The 18678-nt window shown below is 37.6% G+C and overlaps 1 protein-coding gene and 1 long non-coding RNA gene across 2 annotated transcripts; both read right to left on the reverse strand.

Annotated features, from left to right (window-relative positions):
• Nucleotides 1-1350: 1350 nt before the first annotated feature.
• Nucleotides 1351-18516, reverse strand: LOC111432494. The gene is made up of 3 exons (XR_002708647.1): nt 18419-18516; nt 16190-16192; nt 1351-1394 (listed from the first exon to the last, which is right to left on the reverse strand). It is a non-coding gene; the product is annotated as an uncharacterized LOC111432494 (long non-coding RNA).
• LOC111432484 (regulatory protein NPR5-like) lies at nt 3690-6906 on the reverse strand. The gene is made up of 2 exons (XM_023069391.1): nt 6226-6906; nt 3690-4654 (listed from the first exon to the last, which is right to left on the reverse strand). Exons 1-2 carry the CDS (start codon nt 6715-6717, stop codon nt 3734-3736), a joined length of 1413 nt encoding a protein of 470 aa, XP_022925159.1. The 5' UTR covers nt 6718-6906; the 3' UTR covers nt 3690-3733.
• Nucleotides 18517-18678: the final 162 nt, after the last annotated feature.

Raw genomic sequence — 18678 nt, forward strand, 5'->3', positions numbered from 1 at the left:
TGGTACATTTTGAGGTATTTCCAATCTAGCAGTTGTAGACAAGATTTTTGCGAATGTACATATGGTGATGTGGATTGTCCATCTGGTGTCCGATTAAATCCAAATTTGATGAGCTTTCATATTTCATATGTATGGACTTGACTCCAGAACCACATGCCCAAATTCCCTCTGGAACCCTGACTTTTGAGGTTAAGGCCTAGACCCGACATGACCCTATATTTAACACTCAAGTCTACTCATTGCCCCTGTCTTGTTTATGACTCATCTTCTCTTCAATGCACACATTATATGGTGTGTTGGATGATGCATCGTCCTCTTCGATCGCATCATAACACTCTTTTATATTGGCCCTCGCGTGGCCAGATGGGCACCACTTGAGGGACGCCGCTTTCCTTGTCTCGATGTTAGAGTCACAATCTACTATGTTCATAGTATGATTGTGACACTCATCCTAATCTATGGATTGGAAATTGGTCGTATGAAACATCTCTCAAGCATGTATGTAAGACATGGAAGCATTCCTTCTGCTGGAAAATGTTGGCTAAAAATATTGTGGCATGGACTTGGATGATTGAGGGATATGAGCAACGCACAGGCTAGTGTTGGTCAATGGCATAAAATTGAAACCAGGTTGGAGCTTCATTTGAGTTCAAAGGAACAATTCATGAACTTGTTTCAGGAGATAGATCACACAGCAAGACCAAGGAGAGTTATGATTTATTGGCATATCTTAATAGGAGAGAATAGGAATGAGTGGTGTCTGGAATAGCCGTTGCGTATTGTCGTTAACCTCAGTTTTAAAACGTGTCTACTAGGGAGAGATTTCTACACCCTTATAAAAAAATGTTTCGTTCACCTCTCCAACCAATGTGAGATCTCACAATCCACCTCCTTTAGAGGCCTAGTCACTAGTACACCGCTCGGTGTCTGGCCCTAATACTATTTGTAACAACCCAAGTCCACCGCTAGTTGATATTGTCCGCTTTGGCCCGTTATGTATTGCTGTCAGCCTCATGATTTTAGAATGTGTCTATTAGTGAAATGTTTCTATCCCCTTATAAAGAATGCTTCGTTCACCTCTCCAACCAATCTGAGATCTCACAATCCACCTCTTAAGGCCCAGCATCTTCGGTGTCTGGCTCAATACCATTTGTACCAGCCCAAGCTCACCACTAGTTGATATTATTTGCTTTGGGCCGTTATGTATCATCGTCAGCCTCATAGTTTTAAAACGCATCTACTAGGGAGAGGTTTCCACACTCATATAACGAATGTTTCATTCTCCTCTCCAACCAATGTGAGATATCACAATTCACTACCTTTGGGGGCCCAGCGTCGTCACTGGCACACCGCCCCGTGTCTGACTCTATTACCATTTGTAATAGCTCAAACCCCTACTAGTTGATATTGTCCGTTTTGGACCGTTACATATCGCTATCAGGCTCACAGTTTTTAAAACGCGTCTACTAGGGAAAGTTTTCCACACTCTTACAAGGAATGCTTCATTCCCCCTCTCCAACTAATGAGGAATCTCACGTTATCGATTTACTGTTTATCTGTGCAACAATAAGGGTGTCTTATTAAACTTGAAATTCTTTGTCATAAATCTGTATGTCAATAATCTCTCGTAAATTTCTCTCATCTTTGCTCGACAAACCAACTTAGTTTTTCAGTAGTTGAAACTGAAAATAGGTTCCATCATGAACTATATTACATGTGATTGCATTTTCCGACCCCAACAATAAGGTCACTTGATGATTAGTGCTAATACTCAATATGTAACGTCAAACGTGTTGGAACGAGATTGAAAGGCTAGCAACATTGAAAACTTGTTTTTGGACACACCATGTAATTGTATATCACGTGGGTGACTGATTTGAACATTGATGATAATTATTGAACAAAAAAGAGGAAAAGGCTAAGACTATATATATATATATATATTGTACATATAGGTCTACTGGTGCATCAACCAATATTGCATATAAACCAGAAAATAATTTCTGTACGGAAATATTTATTTATTTTAATAATTTTGCTTCACTTTTTTTCCTCTCTAGTTGATAGAGGGGTTTAAAGGAAAGTCACGTGCTATCAACTTGCACAAAATAAATTATTTTCACTTACCAAAAACAAATCATTGCATATGGTTATTCAATTTCTTTGACCTAGATTTTGAATATATATATATATATATGAGATAGATCGACACATGGGTTAGTTGACTACGGATGTGTTCAAACAAGTTAAGATGGTTGAACTGTCCTAAGATATGGGTTGACATTATGATGCATGAGTCATGTTGTTGGGAATCGAGATGATGATGAGATGTGACGTTGTGTCGCAGACGATGGAACATACATGTGTAGGCGGCGTGTGTGGCCGAACAAGCTTTGATTCTGTACAAGTGATGTTCGATTGGTGAAGACGAACCTTGCTTAAGGTCCGACGAAGCGACAAAGTAGGGCGAAAAATGTGAATGTGGCTTGAGTCTCCCTTAAGAATTGTCGTGAGCATGTCAAGATCACGATGTCGCACGATTGGAAGAAGTACGACTGTGGCAATTGTTTGTGAGGATAATCTTAAAAGAATTGAAAGTCACTATGTGCACCTTTCTTTTTGGTGGCTCAATCATAAAAACTTTTAAGCGTGCTTTCCTTAGAGCAATTTTATGTTGGATGACCTCTTACAAATTTTCTTATGATGTATGTGAGTGAGGACAAAGCAGGGTAAAAAAACTCGTGTTAGTATGTGAGGTAATCTTTACTCTTAGAAGCGATAAATAATATAACTAAGACAAAACATGTTTAAAGGACTCGTTTTCGTCTGTAAGGTAAAAAAAAAGTGATTTTTTTTTTAAAAATTAGATTGGGAAAGTAATCATTATCATTATTTTTGGTCCATATATAGGAAAAAGAAAATAGGCATTGAATGAACTATGTAAGAGTAGGGAACTCTATGCATTAATTTAACCACAATTGGAAAGCCTATATATCTATGCTATATGACGAGTTAAATAGTTATCTATTTTTGAAGTGCCACGATGAGTAAAATTTGACGACTGGGTGTCATTTCAATCAGTTGGAGTAAAGTCTCGGGTGCTGATGCGGTGACAGATAATGAGTGGTCAGTTTTTTTAATTATTTAAACAATTTTACTTATCTACTGTTCTTGTTACATTAATAACTAATATCCGCTACAAACATTAAGTACTTTTAATTTTTATAATAATCTTAAAAACTATAATAAGATTGGGTAGGTTAGGTTGAACGGACCAAAAAAATGTCAACCCACAAACAAATCCAAATTTTTTATTTTTAAAAAATTAAACTCAACTCAAACCGAAAAAAACCTCAACTTTTATGATTTGGATTAAATAAATATTTTATTGAAATTCCGGGGTCAAATCGAATGAAGTCTAACGCTTTAAATCAAATAGATTTTGTGAAGTAACTCATAAATGAATTTAGAAAATTATTCAAGTAAATCTTACCTATAGATCTCTTTAAAAAAAAAAAAAAAAAAAACAATTGTATGACCTTATCCCATTAGTTGACAAAACATGTAACACCCATTGGTTCAAACATAGGACAACCCAAACTTGGTAGCTAGGGTTTTAATCACCATAGCTGCAAGCATTCTTAGTTGAAGAACCAATATATATAATTATATATAAATGCATGAAATGATGGGACATGTAATAAAGATTTGTAATAAAATTTGAGCTAAGTGTTCAGTAATCATGGGAATTGTGGTACAGTGTCGGATCAGTTCCTTCAGCTCCCATTTGAGCTGAACCAGAATTTGCTCCAAGATTCAAATAAACCAATCTTCCATTGCTTCCATTGCTGCTGCTGCTGTGATCTTCGCTCATTGGTGGATATATTGTTGTTGAGGATGAAGCATTTGCATTGTTGTTGTTCCCTTGTTCTCTTGATATCACAACTGCTGCTGATTGAACCAACTCCAAGCATAGCCTCAGCTTGTTTGGTTCTATGTGTGTCATCCCTGGGACAGCTCCTTTGAATAGGAAATCCGAGGTTAGGGTTCGGAGAATGTCGAGCGGTGTCACCCCATTGATGGTTCGGATTGTCGGGTCGGCATGGTGGTCGAGGAGGACCGCCACCATGTCGGAGGACACCATCTCGGACGCAATGTGTAAGGGGGTTTTCCCCGCTGGCCCAGCCGGGTAGTTCACGTCGGCTGCTCCGAGCTCGAGCAAGGCTTTCACAACTTCTCTACTGCAATTCTCGACGGCGTAGTGCAATGCTAATGCCTCGTCGAGATTTAAACCTTCGCCCATGACCATTAGCTTGACAAGCTCTACGTCCGAGGAGTCCAATGCCCTTCGCATTCGACGAATCTTTTGCTCCTCCAAGTCGGCTGCCGCACTGAGGTGGTGGTGGTGGTGATGGTGGTGGTGATGAGACATCGACGATCGACGAGTGAGGGAGGATTTGAGCCGAAGCTCCTCGATTTTGGCAACGACGTCGAGGGGAATGTGTTTGGCTAGAACCTCGGTTGGGAGGCCAGATTTTGCCACTAGATGAGAACATGTAGTCCATAGATGGTGCATGTCTTGCTTTCTTGATGCAATTAGAACTTTCATTACATCTTCAATTGAAGCTTTCTCCACCATGCTTACCAATTGCTTCTGTTTGTTCCATAATACACCAAAATTATGATCTAATGATTGAATTAAGTCTTTAATCTTCAGCTAAAAGTGCTTCAAAATTTGAATTAAATGTATCAAGAACTTGTTAGATTCATAAGATATTAATAGAAAAACATAAAAACATTTTAAAAAAACATAGAAATCATTAAGAAAAATCCTTCTTTTTAGCTAAAATCAGCTCCCAACAACTTAATCAGTCCAAATCCCAAGAACTCACCAAACCAACCAAATGATCAGAGAGAGAAATCCAAAGAAAAAACTAAACATTCCTCAAGATTTGAGAGAGAGATTAAACCTATTTAGGGAAGAAAGAGAGTGTAATAAGCCTACTGTTACCAACTATTGTCTGCTTTTAACTCCATATGTATCACCCCACCTTCAAGATTTTAAAACGCGTCTATTAGTGACAGGTTTCCTCTCCAACCAATATGGGATCTCACAATCCAGCGTTGTCGCTGGCACACTGTCTGGTGACTGGTTCTGATACCATTTGTAACAGTTCAAACCCACTACTAGCAAATATTGTTCGCTTTGACTCGTTACGGCCTTACGGTTTTAAAACGTTGTATGCTAAGGAGAGATTTTCACACCCTTATCAAGAATGTTTCGTTTCCCCTTCTATATATCAATATTAGATCTCACAATCCACCTCTCTTGGAGGCTAGTGTCCTTGCTGGCACACCGTCCGGTGACTGACTTTGATACCATATGTAACAACCCAAGCCCAATGCTAGCAAATATTGTCCACTTTGACTTGTTACATATCGTCGTCAGCCTCACAAAACACGTATGCTAGGGAGAGGTTTCCACACCCTTATCAGAAATGTTTCGTTCTACTCTCCAACCAACGTAGAATCTCACAATCCAACGTACTCGCTGGCACACCGTCCGGTGACTGACTCTGCTACCATATGTAACAACTCAAACTCAATGCTAGCAAATATTATATGCTTTGACCTGTTACATATCGTCGTCAGCCTCACAAAACACGTCTGCTAGGGAGAGGTTTACACACCCTTATCAGAAATGTTTTGTTCCCCTCTCCAACCAAATTGGAATCTCACAATTCAACGTCCTCGCTAGCACACCGTCCGGTGACTGATTTTGATAAAATTTGTAACAGCCCAAGGCCATCGCTAGCAAATATTGTTAGCTTTGACCTATTATGTATCACCGTCCGTCTCATGGTTTTAAAACACCTCTATTAGGGAGAGGTTTCCACACCCTTATAAAGATTGTTTTATTCTCCTCTCCAACCAATATGAGATCTCACAATCCACTTTTTTTTGGAGGCCCAGTGTCCTCACTGACACACTATCCGGTGACTGGTGATTGACTCTGATGCCATATGTAACAACTCAAGTCCAATGCTAGAAAATATTGTCCGCTTTGACTCGTTACATATCACCGTCAGCCTCACAAAACGCGTCAGCTAAGAAGAGGTTTCCAGTGTTTCGTTCCCTTTTCCAATCAATATGGATCTCACATAAAGAAAGTGTCTAATTGACAAAGCCACAGGTTCATGAGTTCATGAGAGAAAAAAATAGGACCTGAGTAAGCAAAGCGAGCTGTTCAACTCCAAAAGATCTAGCGGCAGCAAGAGTTTCAAGAACAAGATCAACGGCAGAGGAGCAATGCGTATGCCAACACCCTCGCTCGCCGCAATTCGGCCGTGGCTCATGCTTCTGCGGCAAAATCGAAACTTGCCCACTATACAAAAACTGAAGGAGAAGCAGAAACACCTCATATCCAACACTATTCACTGGGATCACTCCCTGTGGCGGTGGAGGCGTATTAGCCCCACCGCCACGAGAATTCGAACCCAAAACCGAACCGAATCGAGAATCAACAACCGCCCCACAAGAGGAGTCGGAGCTGCAAAAGAACTTCCTAAAGAAGAGGCTGCGAGCGGCGAGGATGCAGCGGTGGGCGTGGACGAGGCGGCCCTCAACGCTGAAGGTGACATCACTGAAGGCTTGGCCGTTGATGAGAAGGTTAAGGTAATCGAGGGAGAGAGATCTCAGGGAGTCTTCAAAGGTCATTGCTGAACAAAGAAGAAGAAAGGAGGAGGTTTTTGAGTTTAGGGTTGAGGGAAATTTTCAATTTTTTTTTGTTTTTTTTTTTTTGTTTGATAGATTGAAGGAGAGAGAAAAGGAGTTGGTGAGTTTAAATGATTGATATCAATATCTGTTGTTGTTGTTCAAGGAAGAACTGTTGATGTTCATAGAGGAGAGAGATGATTATGGTTATGAATATGAGTGACTATTCTGAGACGCCGAGGTACTCAAAACAAAGACAGGTGTAGCGTAAATTAACGTGGGGGATGTGAGATAAGAGATCGTAACCGCTTAAATCAAAGTTCACGAGCTAGTAAATATTGTCTGTTTTGATCTATTATGTGTAATTGTCAGCTCATGGTTTTAAAACATGTTCGGTAAGAAAAGATTTTCATACTCTTATAAAGAAGGCTTATAATGTATAACTGTCTTTGTTCACGGTTTTAAAACGCGTTTATTAGGGAGAGATTTTCACTCTTATAAAGAATGTTTATTATGTGTAACTGTTAGCTCATGTTTTTAAAACACGTCTGTTAAGTAGAGATTTTCACACTCTTATAAAAAAATGTTTATTATGTGTAGCTGTCAATTCACGGTTTTAAAACGCATATGTTAAGGAGAGGTTTTCATACTCTTGTAAAGAATGCTTATTATGTGTAACTATCAGCTCACGATTTTAAAACGCATCTGTTAATGAGATGTTTTTCATACTCTTATAAAGAATGCTTATGATGTGTAACTGTCTGCTCATGGTTTTAAAATGTATCTGTTAGGGAGAGATTTTCACTCTTATAAAGAATGTTTATTATGTGTAACTCTCATAGTTTTAAAATGGTCGCTTAGTGAGAGATTTTCACTCTTACAAGTAATGCTTATTGCGTGTAACTGTTAGCTCATGATTTTAAAATGTAAGGAGAAATTTTATACTCTTACAAAGAATGCTTATTATGTATAACTGTCAGCTCCCTGTTTTAAAACGCGTCTGTTAGGGAGAGATTTTCACACTCTTATAAATGATGCTTACGATGTGTAATTGTCAGCTCACGGTTTTAAACTTGTCTGTTGGAGAGATATTTTCACACTCAGAATGCTTTGTTCCACTCTCCAACTGAGATCTAGTTTAGTTTCATTGTCGCGGTTTGATTTTTCGAACCTTCAATAATCGGGTCGTGATAGATTGGTATTAGAGCCAAACACTGGGAGATGAGTCAGCGAGGACACTAGGATCCTAAAGGGGTGGATTGTGAGATCTCATATTTGTTGGAGAATGGAACGAAACATTCTTTGTAAGGGTGTGGAAACTTCTCCCTAATAGACGCATTTTAAAATGTTGAGGCTGACTGCGATACATAATAGGCCAAAATGGACAATATCTACTAGCGGTGGGTTTGGGCTGTTACAATATCTTTTATTTATTCATTCATTTTTCACTTACAGGATTGGGTTGTTACGATAAAACTTGCATCCTTCCCTTAACTGTAGAGATAATGGTGTTAGTAAGAGAAGTTGTTTTTACGGTTGGTTCAGCTCATAGTTCAATCAACTTCGAGATAATGGTGTTAGTAAGAGAAGTTGTTTTTACGGTTGGTTCAGCCCATAGTTCAATCAACTTCGAGATAACATATCATAAATTTCCAATAAGGAATCGTACTCTTATTAAGTTTTTGTGTCAGTTAGAATCGAGAAAAGTAAACGAGTTTTCTCAGTTCTCAGATAAATATATCCTTTATCAATGGCTTCCACTACTTTTTATCCAAATATTTGTATGAGAATAATCGAGATTAACAATGTGATTAATAGTACTAATTAACAATTAGTGATTATCAAAACAATTTAGTCCTCGAGACTTTGAATAGAACAAATGACACAATGAATCAACTTAAAACCCTAAAAAGGAAGCCAAAAAAAAAAAATTGTTTATCACTAAAAGGGTATATTTCAATAATAGTTTTACCATTAGTTATGGAGAGAACAGTTGAGACAAAGATGGGTTGTCACGAACGTAGAGGAGGTAGGATGGATAGTTGGTCGGATCTACTATGGATCGTACATGAACCGTAGTTGGAGTCGACAGCTCTCTTAGGGTTCCCTCATTCGAGATCTCTGGGGAAGAAGATCAAGTTGGCTCTTGCGAACAGCTTGATGCACTATCTCTCTTCAACCCTTTAAGCGAAATGCGGCAAAAGAAAGGAAAATCCATGAACTGACCCCATCGTCTCCACTCTAAGGAACTACGAGATCACCCCAAGGACGCCTTCAATATCCAGTGGTCGCGAGCCGACCATAGAACCCTGTTCAATAAGTGGAACTCATTAGCTGTCCGCTATCCGAATAGGCAGTAAGGGTCAATCACTCATAGTACCACGTTTAAAAAATACTCATAAACTTTCAAAAGTAACACTAATACTCAGTTTAGAGATTATTTATGAGGTGTAGATAGGTAGTTTCCGCTTATATATTACCAAAGATTAATTTTTGTAAACGTTAATACTACTTTTAAAATTTAACGTGTATTTTTTAAACCTTTGTTTGGAAGGTAAGGATTAAATGGTTATGAATTTAAAAGTTTAAAGATTAAAAATGTTATAATAATAATTTTTAGATGTCGTGGTTGAATGAGAGTGATAAGGTCAAAACCAACCGTCCATAAGGTTGACATCTCATTGACAAGATCTTAGGGCAATATTAGAGTAAAAAAAATGGTGGAGATAATGATAAACGGCAACGACTGTGACCCAGATTTTGGCGTATTTGAGCGGCCGGAAGTTGCGGAGATTGGCTACCATATGACGGCGGCCCCGCCGTTGGGTGGCTGTAGAGACGGCTTTTCTGATGGGGACGGTTGGAGAAAGCATACATTATTTACTCTTATTGACAATGATAAGATTCTGTTTCCCACTTCCACCTTTAGAAGTGATGAGACGAATCATAATTTACTTAGGCACGAAGAATCGATCAATATAATATAATTTAAAAAGTATATCACCGTTTTTCGATAGTTTTATTATAGAAATTTTAAGTTTTAAGCGTGTTTTGCTCTGAACAATTTTATGTTAGGGAAAAAGTTTATAGTTAGACCTTGAGTTGAGTCGATCGGTTCGTCTACAGTGAGCACCGATTGGTTCGTCCTTTCTGTCGGCGATGCGCTTCTGGCCTTAACTGGTCGGGTCTGATGGTGTTAATATAACACATGCGGATGCAATTTGGATCTTAGGTACTTTTAGAACATCAATTATAGTAAAAAAAAAAAAAAAACTAGCATGTTCATAAGTATTAAAACTTAATGAGTCTAGATACTAACCTTTCCTAGTTCAAACTTCTTTTTCCTCACGAACCGATTTCGAATCACCATTAGTGTCTTCTCCACTATTCTCCGGCCTTAGAACGGGATTGTGGAATCCGGTGAGTGACTAAACTTGGGAGAGATTTTGTATATGTGAAGAGAGTGTTTGTGAGAGGTTTTTCTCAAGGTTTTTACCAAAAAGAAGAACGACCTTCCATGTACCATGATCACTCTATTTAAAGAGCCATGTTTGCATGTTCATGCAAATTTGAGACCACCAAATTTTGACACTTACAATTCCACTCAAATGTTAGAGATTATGTGGCAAGTATGCATGTTTGAGTTAACCAAATTTTGACACCTCAAAATTCCACTCACATAGATTTTTCCATTAAATGAAGTCAACATTTTGACTTTCTTCCTTTTAATTCAACAATTAATTTGAATAATGAATTTCAAATTAAAGTAACATTGAAGGATTAATTAAATTATTTAATTAATATTTAATATTAATTCAAATGCTAATCCCAAACAATTCCGACACATAATTGATTAAGATATTTAAATCTTATTTAAATATCTCATATTCTCTCTTTTTGTTTAATTCGTAAATAAAATAAAAATGCAGTTAAATATATCGTATATATGTAACGCATATTCTCTAATTTGAATTCGAACACTTCAAACTCACTCGTCACACTGTTCTATGGTTTAGTCCGATATGAGCTAGCAGAGGGACCTAATGGACCTATAGATCATGGGCTCCAACGATCCAAGATTAACCGGTTAAACTCATTAACCTTGTTAACCAACATTCGTTAACTATTAGGACACTCCACTATAGCCTAGTAGTTGCACTCCCCTCATTATAGATATATTTCTGTCCATTTGATATAACCATGATTAGTAAGTCGATCCTTCACAGGTTGTTCGTAACTAGAGTTGGGTCAATTAACCGTTTTACCCCTGAAGTTACTTATTGTTCCTTATGTCCCACTGATCCTCTTATGAACAATTGGTTTGTGGTCCAACCAGTAAACCGAATCCCTCTCAGGCCAATGAGTGGGTGGGGCCCCTTGTTCAAGACCTGAAGTCAGTACTTAAGGGAACTACCTCTCTTAAAAGTGGGTAGGAGCGAATTCCATCTTGCACCCCACGTCCCCAGCTATTCACCCAGTCTTACCCCTGAAATGGGAAGCCTATTGAGTCGGCGAACTCGAGCCACTCTCACCCATGCAAATCTAAGGATAATTCTGAATGAACAGGATTTCATGGTTAGCTCAGGATTAAGATCGAGTTACCTAGGTCATCGAATGAAAAGAAAATCAGTCTCAATAGTAAACGACATTATAAAGTGAGAGTGATTTTCTTCATGGTCCGATCTTATGCAATACTCATTGCATAGGATGCCCCCACTCACATGTCTCCACATGTACAATTTAGTGATCACATTGTTTATATCATATACAGAAGTGGGCCGCATCCATAGTGTCCCCAGAATAAGGTACTCAGCCTTATCCTTATACTATAGATCATTTTGACTATATACTTGGACTTGATCCACTTTTATGTCTCTACATATAGTTCAAGTAATCATACTATAGCCAGAGTGTTCTTAGTTTATTAGATTTAGATTAATGATCGTAAAGTTCACTTTATTTAATAACAATTTTTTCTGAATAAACATCAATAATAACTTTATTGAATTATTGAAAATAGAATATATCTTTGTTTACAAACTATGAGTTTTAGAACATAAAACCTAACAGGGTCGTGCCTACGACGCTGTTACTTTGAAGAAATTAGAGTGCTCAAAACAAGCCTACGCTCTGTATACATTAGCATGGGATAACATCATAGGATTTCGATCCTATTATGTTGGCCTTTGGGATCGGAATAATGATTAACAGGGATAGTCGGGGGCATTCCTATCTCATAGTCAGAAGTGAAATTCTTGGATTTATCTTAAAAAAATTTCTAAAAAACATGTGGATGAAAACAAAGCATGTTGAAAGAGCTGATGACCATGTCGTCGGAATGTCGGAGCCATCAGATGTTGAATTTGAATTTTGGATCTCGAGCGTCATAGCAAAGAACTTAATCGATTGATTGACAACCCGTCCATCACATTGACTATGTTATGATTTTTTTGACTATGTTATGGTTTTTGAAGTAGAGGATTCAATGCTCAGTATTATTAGATGTACTCTTGTACCTTTTTGTATTAACTCTTAAAAGTTACACTATCAAATGCTTCTTATAAGATGTTTTAGGTTTAGATTTTCTCGATATTCTCTAAAATAATGAATTGCCTAAACCTAACAAAATGAATGAAGTTGTGACACTCGAGTAAAGGAGAGGTATACTATAACTGAATTAGAGCGTTTTCTGATGATAGGACGGTTAAGAAAAGCTTAAAAGAATTGAAAGTTACGACCTATGCCAACGAGATGCACATTTCTTTTCGGTTGCTCAGTCATAGAAACTTCATGGTTAAGCATGCTTTACTTGGAGCGTGATCTCTTGAGAATTTTCATAGGATGCATGTGAGTGAAGACAAAACATGTTGAAATGACTCGTGTTTGTATGTGGGGATAGTCTTCACTCTTAAGACGCGAGAAGTAGGTAATGTGACCATGTCGCAAGGGATGCAGGGGAATGTTGGGGTCATCTAATTGTCGAATCTGGATTCCAAATCCTAAGCATGTGAAGGTTAGATTAGGTCAATGGAAGGGTTTAAAGAATAAAATTGTTTTAGAACTCGATGGCTCCAAATAAAGCATGTTTAACTCATTGGTTCTACCCAATGCTAGATGCAGAGGCGCATAATAGATCGATATGAACATCATGAGCTGTCCCGTAATAAAACTTGTTGTTGCTGATACTTTCTTCTCGGTTCCTTCTTCCATAACCCGAGCTCGGAGAAGGAAGAGATAAGAGGGCCCTATGGAGAATGTAGTCAGAAATCCATAATAGAGTCCGACCACAACGATCGAATTGATTGCTCCAAATAAAGCATGTTTAACTCATTGGTTCGTCCCCAAATCACATCGGTACTGGTCTGATGTCATTTTGTCATGACTCATACCTAGGGTTTGGATCAGATAACATGGTCAAGTTATTTATTTTTCACTTTTAAGAGTGAAAACTATTTGATATTTGATATAAGAAAGTTAGCGTCACGAGTAAAACTATAGAGAGAGAAAACGTTAAAGAGTGAGATTGAAAAAAAAAAGTCGAGTAATTGACAAATTTTAGAAATAGAAATTATTTGATAAAGTTATCATTGTAATGGTCGAGCTTTGGGTAAGGGTAAAATCGTAATTTTACTTTCAATATTGCTTTGATATATTTAAAAAAAAAAAAATTAGGTCCAGACGTTAATATGATTGATTTGGGCTAGTCAGGCTCGTTAGACTCTTTGAGCTGAGAACGAGGATAAATTTGGCCCTTGTTTTCGAAAATCCTTTCGAAGAAGTACATGTACTTCTACAAAAAGTCAACTAGAACATAGCTCAACATTCAAATCGTTCAAGTTTTCGAGACGGCCTTCAAACCATACCTAAATTAATTACTTAAATTCATCAAATACATACATGTGCATATATATATATATATATATATATATATATACTCAGCTACTTACTACAGCCAAATTGAAAGCCGACAAAGAACAGAAAGACAGTGCAACAAAAAAAAAAAAAAAACATAGTACTGTGCTAAAACAGTTGCTCAAAGCTCAATAGTTTTGGCTGACCCGTTGTTATGTGTGTAATGATTCCACTTGCATGTCCTGTAATAGACAGCCCTCCTTTTCTAAGCCTCGTTACCCCCCTTTGATTTCAATGCTCTAAACATCCCATGCAACTTCCCCATACTTTCCCATGTCTTTTATGTCAATTTCACAATGCCAACTTCGATTGAGATAACTTGTACGACTACGTCACGTCGTCTTCGAGCTCGATGTGTCGATGGGTACATGATATATGGGGCTTGAGGAAGTACGGAAGTGATATTAATTCATTGAATTGGACTGATGTCGAGAGAGAGCCAGTTTCGTGAGAAAGAAAATTTGAAATACTTTTTGAATCGATCTAGAATTTGGCCATTGAGCTTTCGTTTTCTCTCATTCGATTATGAATAATAATCGAAAGATGTCAAATGATTCGTATAAAATCACTTCAGATCTAACGAAAAAGTGAATGATTATATAAGAAAATGAGATCCAGATCAGACTTTTCTATGACAAAACAAAGATGAATGGTTGAGAGGAACCTCTCTTAGTAGGATGTGGTACGAAACAAACTAAGGTGGAAACTAGTGGACATGTGATGCTCGAGTAAACGAAAAGTACATGAATGAACTAAGATCACATCCAAAATGAGAAATTTTCATACACTTATAAAAAATGTTTCGTTTCTCGCTCCAACCGATGTGGGATCTCACAATACCCCCCTTAGGGTTCAGTGTTCTCGACCGCCTGATGTCTGGCTTTCATATCATTTGTAACAGCTCAAGCCCACCGCTAACAGATATTTGTCTGTTTTGGCCTGTTACGTATCACTGTCAGCCTCACGGTTTTAAAACGTGTCTACTAGGGAGAAATTTCCACGCTCTTATAAGAAATGATTCGTTCCACACTCCAACCGAGGTGGGATATCACAGTTATATACAAAATTTAGATACTATTGTAGTTTCTTTTTCATGCATTCAATGAAACCTTAAACCCAAAACCAACAACCATATTCTTTCTCCTTTTCCCTAGTTCACTCTCTATCTCATTCTCGATTTCTCTTAATATATGCCCCGACAATGGTTAACTACAAATTTGAGGTACTTTTATAGCTTCTCTTTCATGTATTCAACTGAAACCCTAAATCTAAAACGTTCATATTCTTTCCTCATTTCCTATGTCTCTCTCCCTTATGAAAAGCGAATCAACGAGCTCGTCACAATATGATTATCTGATTGCCTATTAATATAGACTCTAAAATTTACCGATTTTCTTAATGCGAAGATCGGACAATTTTACGCTCTTATTTCATATCGCTCTCCCCATCATTCTCTAGTAATTTGGTGTATTTATAATGAAAAGACGTTGTGGGGCCCTTTGGGAGGGTGCATGAAAAGGGGATTAATGGGATCTCAGCTATGACCTAATTCTTCACGCAAGCCATGAGCATAAGACCAACATAACTTTCCCAACTAAGATCTTAGGGTGCAACATCTATACGTCCCATCACCTTTAATTCCCTTTCTCTAATAATGCATTTTCCTTTGTCCTTTAGATATTCATTCATTCATATTCCAACCTGTTAAATGTTGCTAACAGTCCGAGACTACTGCTAGTAGATATTGTTCGCTTCGCTCGTTACGTATAGCCGTCAGCTTCACGATTTTAAAATGCTTCGTCTTCCTCTTCAACCGATGTCGGATCTCACAGATTATAAAATCCAAATTACAATCGTTATAAAATTTGTTACCAGCTAGGGCGACTAAATGTAATGTCTCGTACCCAAGATTCGAATAAGGATACTAAATCCAAGTTCGGGTCGTGGGCATTATACATTATAAATGGTATTAGAAATTAAGGTTTTTTTAATCGAGTAGTTAAAAATATAAATTTTTGGAAGAAATCCACTCCATTATTCATTGACTTTGTTTTCTAATATATTTTGTAAAAAAAGATTTAAAAAAAATGAACTCTATTATCAACCGATCGTTGATTAAAATTGATGAATAAGAGATTTGAATCTTTGACCTTGAGAACTTTCTTTCTACGTGTTGAACGGTTTGATGAACAAATGACCTTAATCTTATTAAGAAAATGGCAAACTAGATTGGCTTATGATGCTTGAATAGTGTTGATTGAACATATATGTCACGATTCGATTTTCGAGACTTTGAAGTATAGACTGTGGTGCCTCGGGATGACCCTCTTTTGTGATCGTGCAACTTCCGAACCCTCCTCCACCTCGACCAGTAGTCAACGATCATCTGAAAATGAGAAGTAGAATCTGGTGAATATAAACATACTCGCCTAGTGCACTCTTGTTATTGGAAGGAAACTTTATAAACCGGTAGATTATAAGTTCCGTTGTTATAAAATTAATCAGTTTTTCATCCATAAACTCTATGTTACTTTATTATAGACTTAGAGTTGCACTCTTATACACCCTAGAACAAGTTATAGTTGTGAGTATAACTATTACATGTAAGTCGATCATTAACGAGTTGTTCATAATTACATCTGAGTTGAAAATCTATTATATTCTGTAATTACATTGCATACCTTATGTACTATTGATTCTCTATTGAACAATTCAACTCAACCGTTGTTCATAATTCAAGTATGTTGACGCCTCCAACTCAACCCAACCATATCATCTCTCGAGTCTCTTATAATATTTATACAATAGCTTTAATATGCATCGTGGAAGGTTCAAACCACTAATTTGAGAGTTAAGAACATATAGATCGATCGTTAAACTATGTTTACAGTTAAGCTCACTGCTAATAGATATTGTCTCCTTTGGCCAATTACGAGTAATCATCAACCTCTCGGTTTTAAAACGCATATGTTAGGGAGAAATTTCCAAATTCTTATAAAGAATGTTTCGTTCCCTTCTCCAACCAACGTGGGATCTTACATTCTATCGTCTTTGGAGGGTCAATGTTCTCGTTTGCACACTGTCCGGTGTCTGGCTCTAATATCATTCGTAACAGTTGAAGCCTACTGCCTCCATTTTGACATGTTTCATATAGGATAAAAGTGTATAATGGTTTAATGATTTCATAGTTGATATGACAAGACAGTCAGAAAAGGAAAAGAAGAGGTAAATGGTGAGCGTTTGAATTGACCTATCAAAACCCTTACACCACACACACTCTGATCATCACAGATTCAAACTCAGTGCTCCTCCGCTTTCAAACCATACCTTTCTTCTCCTTTATACTCGTACTACTTTAAGTCTTTTGTCTTTTTTAAACTTTCTTTTTCGAGTTTCAATCGGTTCAAGTTCCCTGTTAGCAGATATTGTACTCCCCTCAATATTTTTAAAACGCATCTAATTAACAATGTTTTGTTCTCCTCCCCAACCAATGTAAGATCTCACAATCCACCCATCTTGGAGGCCCAACGTCCTTACTAGTACTCGTTCCTCTATTCAATCGATGTGGGATCTCACAGTTCACCCCTTTTTGTGGCCACCCAGTATCCACCTGTCTGGCTCTGATACTATTTGTAACATGTCAACCCCACTGTTAATAGCATTCCGAACTTCCCCTCAAGGTTTTCAAAATGCATCTACCGGAGAACCGATCTTAAAATCACTCTCAATTCGTTAGGGGGAGAGGAAATAAAGGAATTGAAGAATCATATAAATACACAACAGATTAGCACTATTGATGGACAGTGAAACAGTGAACAATTAATTGGTTGTGTAAGAGAGAGTTTCAGAAGGCACTGATTCCCACGTGCAAACTGAGGGCATGCACGTGACAATAATACGACATGGAAGAAGATAAGGGTTAGAGAAAGGGGTGGGAGGAGGTTCAAAATATGAAGAGAAAGTTAAAGGAACACTCACATGTCTTGTCTTTCTTTCTTTCAACGTCTCTCTCATTCCTTTTGCCTTTTCAACCTCTCTTTTATTTATTTACTGTTTGGAACTGAAGTTGGGCACTGACCCATTTTGTATTTTGTGTCCAAACCAACAGCTCTGCTTCTTTGACATGTCCAACGTATGTGTTCTTTGAGATGTCCAACGTATGTCTTGTCTTTGTCTTTGTAAATGTATTATGGGTATGTACATGCATGGGTATAAGTTTATTTGAGATGCTTTCATTGTCTTCTAAATTAAACCTACATGGTTATCCTCCTTTTCAACAAACAAACCTCAAAACGTTTTTGCTGTAACAAAGAACGTTCTTGTATAACAATCTAAGCTTATCGATAACATATATGGTCTTCTTTGGGCTTTCCCTTCTAGGCTTCGAGCTTTTCACCTCAAGGTTTTAAAACATGTATACTAGAGAGAGGCTTCCACAATCTTATAAGAAATACTTCATTACCTTCTCGCCCAATAGATGTGTGATCTCACAATCTAACCCCTTGGGAACCTAGCGATCTCGCTGGCACACCGACCAGTTTATAGCTTTGATATCATTTGTAACAGTTCAAGCCTACCGCTAGAAGATGATGTCTTCTTTGGACTTTCACTTTTGGGTTTCAAGATTTTAAAACACGTCTACTAAAGAGAGGTTTCCACGTCCTTATAAGGAATGTTTTGTTCCCCTCTCCAACATATGTGTGATCTCACAATCCATACCTTTAAAAGCCCAGCATCCTCACTGGGACACCGCTCGGTGTCTAACTTACCATTTGTAATGACCTTAGTCCACCCTAGCAGATATTGTCCTCTTCGAGCTTCCCTTTCAGGTTTCCCCTCAAAAAATTTAACCGCATCTACTAAGATTAGAGTTTCACACCTTATAAAAAATGTTTCACTTGTACTCATCTCGAGGTACGTTAGTATCAATATTGCTATTGAGCTTAAGCAAATATGAACCCTACCATAAAAACATACACTTTTAAGTTGGCTATGAAAGAGTGAGACAACAAAAGCAAGGTAGAGAAGGAAACATTTGTTATTGTGCAATCT

The sequence above is a fragment of the Cucurbita moschata genome, unplaced genomic scaffold (genome assembly GCF_002738365.1).
Source record: "Cucurbita moschata cultivar Rifu unplaced genomic scaffold, Cmos_1.0 Cmo_Scf00038, whole genome shotgun sequence".
Lineage (NCBI taxonomy): Eukaryota > Viridiplantae > Streptophyta > Magnoliopsida > Cucurbitales > Cucurbitaceae > Cucurbita > Cucurbita moschata.

What these genes read in the sequence shown, in the direction of transcription:
- LOC111432484 (XM_023069391.1), bottom strand. Translation starts at nt 6,717, where the DNA reads ATGACCTTTGAAGACTCCCTGAGATCTCTCTCCCTCGATTACCTTAAC. An exon ending in AGCTCGCTTTGCTTACTCAG is followed by an intron (nt 4,655 to 6,225) that starts GTCCTATTTTTT and finishes TGGAACAAACAG; the next exon opens with AAGCAATTGGTAAGCATGGT.